Consider the following 9,955-nt stretch of genomic DNA (forward strand, 5'->3'; position numbering starts at 1 on the left):
GGACCAGCCAGAGACGCTAATTGGCGGCCTGCGTCGTCGCCGCCGGGCTGGCCCTTGTGACCAATCTCCTACAGCTCCCGTAGCTCCTGCTAGCCTCGCTCTTGACCTCATATCGATCCTCGCAACCAATCTTCCAAAGACAGATCTTTGTCGTCTGCTGATCTGGGGCACTGAGTGATCGCTCCAGGGGCGCGACACTAATCCCTTGATCAAATGACGGCGGGTGCACCCATCCGACAGACGGGAGCGACACCAGACGACACCAGCGCACAAGGCCATGCCGTGTCCCACGCTACCTCGCCCCTTTTAGCCCGTCCCTTTTGGCCCTCACAGCATGCAAAAACGGTCATGGGAAATGCGGGGTCCCCAGCCGGCTGGGCATTCTCCAGATCCGGATCAAGATGAGGCTGTGCCAGGCCCAAGTAAGCCCATACTGCTGCTTCGATCCCAGAGGCCGCAGAAAATGGCCAACATGTCTGCATTGGTCCTCATCTCCGTGATATTGAGTTTCATCTCATGCCAACAGACCACCCCCCGGCTTAGCAAACTAGCCGTTGGATAGCAGCTCATTGGCCGGTGTGCCTCTTACGCCTGTTTTTAGGCGTTTTTGTTTGACTGGTGGGCCTCCGACGTCCGAGACGGGAGGAAGCCCTCTCATTCTTCGATAGCATTCAGTGTTTGCTCATCGGCAGCCCGCAGTTTTTCAATGCACAGCCACCAGACTCGTATGTGTCCAGATGCCCTCCTTTGCTGTTGTACCGGAGCGTCGCAGATTCAAGTGCGCCTCCCTGGCGCCTAATCTGCGGCCGTTTGCTCGGCCAGGCATTTAACAGCGTCCTGAGGCCGGAGGTGTTGTTGGGAAGGGGGATACGGTAAGAGGACGGGCATAAATACAGGTCCAGATCTCATCGTCAAAGCCAAAGAGATGTTCAACCCAAGGCGCCTCTTCTCGAGCCAAAGGGAATCGGCATCTAAACAGTCGTCTGAACAGTCATTGGACATCTTTTCCACCATCTTCCGCCCTCGATCTGTCAAGAAATCACCTCCCGCTCCCAAGACATCGCCTTCCATTCCCGAAACACAACCTCCCCCTATCAAAACATCACCTCCCACTATCAAAACATCTCCTCTAGCTGTCAAGACCCCACCACACGCACCAAGGCATCGTCCCCCCAAGATGACTGTTAACGGCAACAACACTCAAGGGGCTCTCCTGAGCCAGAAGCTCCTGGTCACCATCGACAAGCTCAGGGAGGCAGGCGTCGCAACATTCATCTCGCTCCCTCAGGTACATAAATGTTCCTTGCCCCTCGATGCCCGATCCCGACGCCCGATCCCGCTGACTCTGAAATAGCTCGTGGTTGTTGGTGACCAATCGTCCGGCAAAAGTTCTGTCCTTGAGAGCTTGACGGGATTCTGCTTCCCCCGAGCCGCCGGGCTCTGTACCCGCTATGCAACGCAAATTAGCTGCTGTCGTGATCCCCAGAAGAGCGTTGTGATCTCCATCATTCCCCGGCCCGATGCCGGCGATGACCTTAAAGCCAAGCTCCTCAAATTCCGTCGGCACATGACAGAGATCGACAACGACGAGCTCGCCGGCATTTTTCAAGATGTAAGTCTATCCAAATCACCATCTCCTCCGCTTCCCCATGGCCTGCTTGCGTATGACTCCAGAACGTGAGGCCGGTTCGCTGATTTTCTTTATCGGTCCCCTTTAGGCGAACGAAGTTATGGGAATCCGAATGGAGATGGATCCGACCGCATTGGGTGGTGGTGGTGACGCGTTCAGTGAGGATATCCTCAAGATCGAGATCAATGGTCCGGAGGTGAGTTCATTCCAATAGAGCTGTGACGGCGAGCTCGCTCTCACTTTGTCGTGCTAACTTCGGGTAGCAAAACCACCTCACGGTGATTGACGTTCCGGGAATCTTCCGCGTCCACACTCCTGGTTAGTTACTATCACAGCACCTCTGAGGGGGCGCGTCTGTACTGACACGTGAGTAGGCCTCACGACCAAGAACGACATTTCCATAGTTCGGAACATGATCGAGCGATACATGGCCAACCGCCGAACCATGTGAGTTTACGTTTTCTGCAGCCCCTGGATTTTCTTCTTTTTGCAGCCACATATTCTAATAAGCTCTGTTTAGCATCTTGGCCGTGATTCCTTGCAATGTGGACATCAACACGCAGGAGATTCTCAAGATGGCAGAGGCCGCTGACCCCGAGGGTATCAGAACCATGGGGGTGATGACCAAGCCAGACCTCGCCATGGAAAAGGCGACCCAGAAGGCCGTCATGGATCTCCTCTCGGGGATGCGCAACCCGCTGAAGCTAGGATACCATGTCGTCAAGAACCGCGGTGCGGACGATGAGGAATCCACGCTCCAAGACCGGCTGGCCGCCGAAAAGGGCTTCTTCATGTCGTCGCCGTGGTCGTCGGTCGCCGACCACTGCGGCGTCCCGGCGCTCAAGATCCGGCTTGGGGATCTTCTCATGCAAATCTCCAAGACGGAGTTTCCCAAGGTCAAGAGCGAGATAGAGGCCAAGCTGCGTCATCGCCGGGCTGAGCTTGAATCCATGGGCCCCTCCCGCGTCGACGCCATCGCCCAACGCCAGTTCTTGGGCAGCCTGGCTACCAAATTCCAGGGGCTGGCGCAGTCTGCGGTGGGCGGGCACTATGAATCCGATCGGGCCTTCACCGACAACGAGGAACTCAAGCTCATCACCAAGATTATCAAGCTGAACGAGTCGTACTCCAACTTGTTTGCTGCTCACGGTCACAAATACCGATTTGACAAGCCAGCCGCAACACGCGAAGATTATGAGTCCGATTGTGAATTCGAGTCTGGTCAAGCTCGCATCGAGACGCAGGATGAGGGAATCAAAAAAGAGGAAATCGCACGGGCAAGCGTGGTATTCGAGGAGTGCGTCAAGACATACGAGAAGCACTCGCATGAGTTCCTTCCCCTGGACACTGTTTGCGACTCGATCACTTTCCGCTGCCCCATTCCAACGGAATCGGGCATTATGAAGGTGATCGAGCAGGTATACGATACCAGCCGAGGGCCGGAGCTTGGAACTGTGAGTCTTTCAGTGTCCTCTTGATTTGTCTCGAGTGGTTTGTCCCAGCTCAACACTGACCTCTTTCAGTTTGGCGGCGGCGTTTTCACCACCGTGTTCCGCAAGCAGTCCGAGAACTGGGAGCCCCTCACTCTCGCGTATGCCAGCAAGGCCATCGTTATAGTACACGACTTTATCGCCCGTCTGCTCCGCACTCTCTGCCCCGACACAGACACCAGGGAGCAGCTGTACCAGCAGCTCCTTGTCGACCGGCTCATCGAGTCTTACAAGCGCGCCATGGACCACGCCATGTTCCTGCTCAACGTGGAGCGGTTCAGCCACCCCATGACGGTGAACCACTACTTCAACGCGACCCAGCAGAGCAGCCGCGGCGAGCGCCTGCTCGAGACCTTCAAGAAGCTCTGCTTCCGGACCGACGACGGCTCCAGCGTCGTCAAGCTCGACGCCATGAAGCACTGCGCCACCGACAAGGAGAACGCGCAGCAGGTGCGCGAGGACATACTCGACACCCTCATCAGCTACTACAAGGTGGCCCGCAAGCGCCTCGTCGACGTCGTCTGCCTCCACGTCGTCTACCACCACCTGCTGCAGGCGCCCGACAGCCCGCTGCGCATCTTCAGCCCCGACCTCATCATGGGGCTCGAGGACGAGAAGCTGGCCGCCGTCGCGGGCGAGGCGCCCGAGACGACGCGCCGCCGGCAGGCGCTCGCGAGGGAGATTGAGAGCCTGGAGCTTGGTGTGAGGATTCTCCGATCGTGATGTTGCCAGTTGTGGGGGGCTTCGGAAGGGCCTAAATGGTTGCCCCGAATTGGGAAAAGTGGCCAAGGAAGTGGCAGCACCTCCGCAGGAGGGCGCCCAGGTTGTGCTAATAATCCAAGCTAGCAGTTGGTAGATAGAGTATGCCTAGAAGCCTTTTGGTGGCACATCTACAGTTTGACCTCCCAGTGCTCCTGCTTAAATCGTGGCTTATGCCAGTAGCATTTCGCTTCTTGGTTGCATGAAGGGGATCCAATCGAGTTTCGCCGACACCTATTTCGATAACCTTTGGGCCTTTCCATGTTCCCCTGAGAATTGGCGGGGTTATATTCGCGGTCCTCCCTCAACACACCAGACATCGAGCTATGGGTTGTTATTCTCGTTGGATCCGGCCGGCGTGCGCGTACTGATCTGCCATTGAAGGAGGCAGAAGTGTTGTGTTTTCCTGAATATGCTTCCTACCAGAGTGCGACAGGTAAAGAGTTGCAAACCACCATTTTGTCATAAACACGCAGAGCACCGAAGGTTCCAGTCCCATTCGGGATCCCCGCCACAGCTTGCCCCAATACCATGGCTTGGAGGCGCTGATATAGCCGTGGGTGACGTTGTCGGCCTTGCATCCGTTTGCTTGGTGCTAGACAGGGCGCGGGCCCAGCCTTACTAGTGCTGGCTGCGGATGCTTCGGAAGGGTTTGGATCGTCGCCCCGAATTGGGAATGGGGCTGAGAAAGTGGCCGCACCTTTGCAGGAGGGCGCTGGGGCTATGCCAGTCATCTACCTACCTAGTAGGTAGACTAGAAGTCGGTGGGTAAAGTATGGATGTCATCGTCGGCCACAGCCTGACCTCGATCCTGGCGTTGCTGTCTTAGACCTAGGTAGGGTACACAGGAACCTAGTTGCAGGTCTCTTCATGAATATAACGTAAGCGCAGCCATGCGCTCACATAGGAGGGGGTTCGATGGGATGGCCCGGAAGAGGAAGTTGCAACCTACGGGCAGCTCGGGATGGATGTAGGTGGTGCTTATCTCATGGAGCCATGACGTGCAGCCACACCTAGGTATTCCCGTCGCCTTGGCTGCAGAAATCTCGCATCCATCACAGCCGCCACATCCACCACAGCCTTACCTCAACGCCGACGCCTTGAGCAGCTACAAATATGACCAGAGAACCCCCAGGATCTGTGGGAATGCAAAATGACAAGAAAAAACGATCTCACGGCCGCCTCCTCGTTGCATACCGCCCGCCAAAATGTCCGGGGAGGGGGCGGATACGCTGGGAGACGCAGCGCCTGTCGCTGCGTCGAAGATTCGCAAGCTTAGTTTCAGACCTGCTCGGCCATTGTCCGAATACAAGGGCGAAGGCAGCAGACCCTCCCCCAACAAGCCCAGCATCATCAATGATAGACCCCTGACCGAGACCCTGTTCCAGCACATCAGCAACAACAACCTCAGCGAAGCGCGCAAACTGGCGCAGAAGAAGGGTGTCCAGCTACAGAACAAGTATGGTCCCCAGGGGTGTACCGTGCTGCACATGGCGGCCGCTTCGGAATCCATGGTCGAGGTGCTCCGGAAGCTTCTTGGCCGCCCCGACGTGGCACGTCACATCAACCAGAAAGATAATGCCGGCCGCACGGCATTGCATGAGGCCGCCATCCTCGCGACGCGCAACACGATACTGGTCGAGCTGATCGACGCCGGCGCCAACCCCGACATCCTTGACCAGCAGCGTCTAACGCCGCTGCACGCATTCATCAAGTATTGCCAGCCCGGGGCTGATCATAGGAGGGTGTTCAACTCCCTCGTCAACTATGGCAACGCCGAGGTCAACACAAAGAACTCCTCCAACGACACGCCTCTACACGACGCCGCGAGTCGTGATAGCGAGACGCTGATACGTCTGCTCCTAAGCCACGGCGCCGACCCGGACAGCGTCAACGCTGCCGGTGAAACGCCGCAAGCCCTCCTTCCTGAGAGATCCGCTGCGAAACGCATCTTTCTCGAGCCGCGGACAAAATGGACACCGCGCAACCTGACCAAGATTCCCACCGAGGCACCGCGATGCGAGGGCGACAGGCAGGCGGTATGCAAGTCCTTTTATGTTACAGTGTGGTTCTTCTACCGCCCTGCAAGCCTCTCATGGTCCCAGACTTCTACTGCCTATAGCGTTATCTATGACAAGGAGACCATAGCCGGGTTCGAGAGGCAGTTCATCGATATCATCCAGAGCAGTTCCAACGCAGCAAGACAGAAGGCCAAAACAAATACCGACAAGACACACCTTCGTCCCAGCAGCTACACCCAAGATACAGACACATCTCGGGATGCTGCTTTTGAGGTGCGCAGCGACGATATCTGGAAGTGGATTCACCTTCCCGCAAACAACATGGACTGGGTCAAGGACCTCGTCTATCGCCTCACACTCTCGGACCAAGGCTCGGCACGCCTCAGGCAGGCACTGCAGTTTATCGATCGCCATGTCAAGGATCACAAAGATAACAGGGGCTACTTCCGTCTGCCCCACGTCGAGGAGGAGCGCCAGGATGACGATATTTGGGTGGCCGACGACGACGACATGGCAGATAGCCCTCCCGTCAGTCCGCGCATCACATCCAGTTCACATTCCATCAATAGCCCAGGAACGAATCAGCACAGCTCCAACCCGGGTTACTTTCCCCCGGTACAGATTTCGCTGTCATCGCCACCGAGGACTTCCGAGGCCCCAAAAGGACCCGAAACATATGTATCACACAACAAGTCCCGCGCCCGCTCAGAGCTACCCAACGAGGCTTGGCGCAGCCGGAAAGTGACGCCCGGGGGCCGCCGCCGCCTTTCTCTAGTGATCCCGTACTTTGACTTTGAAACAGAGCTCTACCTCGGCAAAGGCTCAACTTCGAGAACGTCACTCACCCCGGGCGATCCTGATGGGGCAGGGAGCGGAGACCGACAGTTCAATAGATTGACAGCACTCAAGCAGCACTACCGCCCCTTCGAGGGTCCCCGGGGCCTCCAGCTGCCTCAAACTTTGGACGAGTCATACTACCACATGCTAGCTGACGATCAGCTACACGCCCGCAATAGAGACCAGATAATCTACAAATGGTCTTCTGATATCGCTGTTAACGGGCTGGGTACAACAAAAACACAGCCACAGGACACCGAGGGTCAAGACAGACGGGATCTCAATGGAAGGGTGCCGGCAGAGGCCAGCGATGGCTCATCACCTCATAGCAGCTTCAGCCACCAGACGGACAGAAATAAGCTGCTAGTGGTACACCAGTTGTGGCTCTGGAAACTCGACGAAAGTCGGTAACCTCCCACAGGACAGTACATGGGCTGCATGTTCTCTCACCCACAACACTGACACTGGCTCTGTGCAGACACGGTGATAACTACTCATCCTGAGAGATGGCATACCGGCAACGAGGACACGCTTGTCGAAACGATTCGGCAGAGCGGTATCGGCGATTTTCAGGAGCCAGAAGACCTGATCGAGCACATAGTTTCCGAGTGTGCCCGCTTCATCGAGGAGTATCGGTATGCTGGTCTGGGAGAACATATACTGGATATCTTTGAGAACTCGATCGCTACCAAGGTAAGCCCACCGCGCCCATGGTGGGTCGGCATGCAAAAGCTGACACAACGCCCCCCCGTTACAGTCCAACCAAGAGGTCCAGTGCTTCAAAAGGTTTATCGCTCAGCTGGGAAATGAGCCCGGAAACAACTCCAAATCTCCGGCAACGGCCGTGGAGGAGCACAGCAACGAGAAAGAATCCATAACCGAGGAGACCAAGTTGATCCGCGAGATTAAGGACATCCATGACGAGCTGCAGATGCTAGGCCGCGTACTCGAGGATCAGGCTAACATGGTGGAAAGGTTCGCTCGGCTGTTCTGGCCCGATGCAGAAAAGGACGAGAAGATGCGCCAGCAGTTTACAGACTACTGTGGTATCCAAAACCTGAGAGCACGCACCGTCAGGATGGATGGCAATGCACACCAGACTCTCCAGGACGTGAGCCCACTCCGACGTCACTTTTGAGGTTTCTGAAGCTGACAGATGAGCTTCCTCAAACAGTTGTACTACCTGGTCCAGGTAAAGCAGGCACAGAGCTCATTGCATGAAGCCATCACTGCCACCGTGATGAGCAAGAGAGCCCAAACTCTCAACGACTACATCTTGGTGTTCACAACAATCACCGTCATCTTCGTGCGTCTCCCCGGTCAATAGGCACCCCGGCCGATGGTTCATGACGATTCAATCTAACCGCGTTGATTGATAGGCGCCCCTCGCATTCATGACGAGTCTTTTCGCCCTCCCTATCAGCAGCTTCCCACGGGATGGGGGGGCCGGGAGCGTGTCCTACGCGGCCGACTGGCTCGCAGTACGTATTAGTAAGTCGCCCCTTACCGCTTCCTCTCCCACATCATGCGGGCTTTCGTCTTTTGCTATCCGCATTGGTCCCTTGCATGAATATTCGATGTTAATGTCAAATACCTATCCGCTTTGACTTAGCTGCGGGCGAGATTGTGAGCCTTGCATCCATCTGCTTCATGCTCTACCTCTACTTTGTAGCTCTGAGAAATCGGGACTCGCCAGGAGGGATCCGTGAACCTCGGCATGGCGCGGGCTCAGCTCAGCCAGTGCGACCGGCGAACAGCACGAGCGGCGCTCCGACGGGGGCTACGTCTATTCCTACCCGGAGGCGAGTGACGACCATGGTCGGGGACGACCTTGAGAGACAGTCGTAGGATGGTAAGTAAGTTAGCGTGTGGCGACTGAAGGGTTGAAGGATGGTGGTCGAGCAAAAGTTGACTTGGCCAAGTGTTCAATAAATATCCATTGAGAAATCCTCCCCAACCCATGCTATAGTTGATCACTTGATGCTCGCGGCCTCGACGATACGGGAATGCCGATGTATGGGGGGCTGACATATGTCATGGGGCAAGGAAATAATGTGCTCGGTGGGTTTCACTCACCGGAACTACCAATTTTATATTAGTCAACTATTCAGTACCGCTGATGCGAGATCATAGTGCTTGTTGGCATTTGGTGCGACTGTCGTCTTGTCTGTGTTGCCTGGGTTGGTGATGTTGGCAGCCAAGGCCGAGCAGGTGCCCTGGGCTATGCATTCCCGAGCAGAAAACCCTATGGAGTGAGGCTACCCAAGTTCTTACATAGGCTGCGTACGGGCGTTGGTTGGATGCCTATATAGACAGGCCCGCTCCTTCCATCCCCTTGGGCCAGGCTCTTGATGGTACGATTATGATGAAGACACCGGTATGTTGCTATGGGCTCACGCGTCGCCCCTTTTTTTCCCCATCCCGATCGCGAACCCCAAGATCGCCAGATAATCTAGCGCCCGTCATCGATCGCCAGTCCTATCTATCGAACCCCCCGAAACGTTGGCTGTTGTATCATCCGATCGGGCTGATAACAGCCACCTACCTGCCTACCTAGCTCTCCTTGCTCCTTCTCCAGTGTCGGCCCGCGCTTGCCACGACGTCCACATCAACTCGCTATCCTTGGGGGGGATCCCGCCCATGGTCGCCATGTCCTTTCTCACGAAGGCCTGCTTTCTGCTCGCCCTAGCGGTCGCTACTGTGCGTTTTCTTCATCTTCCACCCCAACAGTCGCCCATGCGGACCATTCTCTCCGGGTGGGGCACCAGGCCAGGAAGACTGACCCCCAGACCGCCGCACGCACTCACAGGGGCAAGCAAGCAGCGCCCTCGGCGCGTACCCGCCGGACCAGAATGCCCCCGGTGGCCAGGTCGGCTGGCCGACGGAGCCGACGACGCCCGGCGGCGGCGCAAACGCGGCCCGGCAGCACGAGAGACACCATCACCACCACCGCCGCCGCCGCCGTCGCTCGCTGAGGGTGAGCGGGGCGCCAGAGACCAAGTGCTGCAGCCCCGACGCCAACTACGCGCAACCCGGGCCCGTGGCTGACGCGGTGGCGTACCTGCGCAACCACTACGGGTCGGCCTGGAACGACGCCGGCTCGTGCGGGCGCGTGAGCTGCTCGTACGGCGCGGCCGTGTACTGGTGCAACGACGTGAGGCCCCCCGAGGACGTCTGCTTTCTCTCTCTCTCTCTCTCTCTCTCTCTCTCTCTCTCTC

The 9,955-nt window shown here is 56.9% G+C and overlaps 3 protein-coding genes across 3 annotated transcripts in view; all 3 read left to right on the forward strand.

The window, feature by feature from the left end:
• The first annotated feature begins 102 nt into the window (after window positions 1-102).
• GGTG_06775 (hypothetical protein) lies at window positions 103-4,111 on the forward strand. Its single transcript, XM_009224597.1, has 7 exons — window positions 103-1,288; window positions 1,355-1,612; window positions 1,719-1,826; window positions 1,894-1,948; window positions 2,005-2,077; window positions 2,151-3,084; window positions 3,154-4,111. Exons 1-7 carry the CDS (start codon window positions 926-928, stop codon window positions 3,841-3,843), a joined length of 2,481 nt encoding a protein of 826 aa, XP_009222861.1. The 5' UTR covers window positions 103-925; the 3' UTR covers window positions 3,844-4,111.
• Window positions 4,112-4,955: 844 nt separating this feature from the next.
• Window positions 4,956-8,724, forward strand: GGTG_06776 (hypothetical protein). The gene is made up of 6 exons (XM_009224598.1): window positions 4,956-7,140; window positions 7,216-7,430; window positions 7,495-7,848; window positions 7,912-8,043; window positions 8,117-8,228; window positions 8,350-8,724. The coding sequence occupies exons 1-6, from the start codon at window positions 5,088-5,090 to the stop codon at window positions 8,583-8,585; spliced, it is 3,102 nt and encodes a 1,033-aa protein (XP_009222862.1). The 5' UTR covers window positions 4,956-5,087; the 3' UTR covers window positions 8,586-8,724.
• Window positions 8,725-9,386: 662 nt separating this feature from the next.
• Window positions 9,387-9,955, forward strand: part of GGTG_06777 (hypothetical protein) — a gene marked incomplete at both ends in the record, with an annotated part of 1,167 nt that continues 598 nt past the window's right edge. The window contains 2 exons of the mRNA XM_009224599.1: window positions 9,387-9,437; window positions 9,547-9,891. Coding sequence (XP_009222863.1) covers window positions 9,387-9,437; window positions 9,547-9,891 — 396 coding nt within the window. The remainder of the gene's footprint in view (window positions 9,438-9,546; window positions 9,892-9,955) is intronic.

Source organism: Gaeumannomyces tritici, assembly GCF_000145635.1.
Source record: "Gaeumannomyces tritici R3-111a-1 unplaced genomic scaffold supercont2.3, whole genome shotgun sequence".
Classification (NCBI taxonomy): Eukaryota; Fungi; Ascomycota; class Sordariomycetes; order Magnaporthales; family Magnaporthaceae; genus Gaeumannomyces; species Gaeumannomyces tritici.

What these genes read in the sequence shown, in the direction of transcription:
- GGTG_06775 (XM_009224597.1), top strand. Translation starts at nt 926, where the DNA reads ATGTTCAACCCAAGGCGCCTCTTCTCGAGCCAAAGGGAATCGGCATCT. An exon ending in CATTCATCTCGCTCCCTCAG is followed by an intron (nt 1,289 to 1,354) that starts GTACATAAATGT and finishes ACTCTGAAATAG; the next exon opens with CTCGTGGTTGTTGGTGACCA. An exon ending in ATGGCCAACCGCCGAACCAT is followed by an intron (nt 2,078 to 2,150) that starts GTGAGTTTACGT and finishes AGCTCTGTTTAG; the next exon opens with CATCTTGGCCGTGATTCCTT.
- GGTG_06776 (XM_009224598.1), top strand. Translation starts at nt 5,088, where the DNA reads ATGTCCGGGGAGGGGGCGGATACGCTGGGAGACGCAGCGCCTGTCGCT. An exon ending in CACACCAGACTCTCCAGGAC is followed by an intron (nt 7,849 to 7,911) that starts GTGAGCCCACTC and finishes TTCCTCAAACAG; the next exon opens with TTGTACTACCTGGTCCAGGT. An exon ending in CAACAATCACCGTCATCTTC is followed by an intron (nt 8,044 to 8,116) that starts GTGCGTCTCCCC and finishes GTTGATTGATAG; the next exon opens with GCGCCCCTCGCATTCATGAC.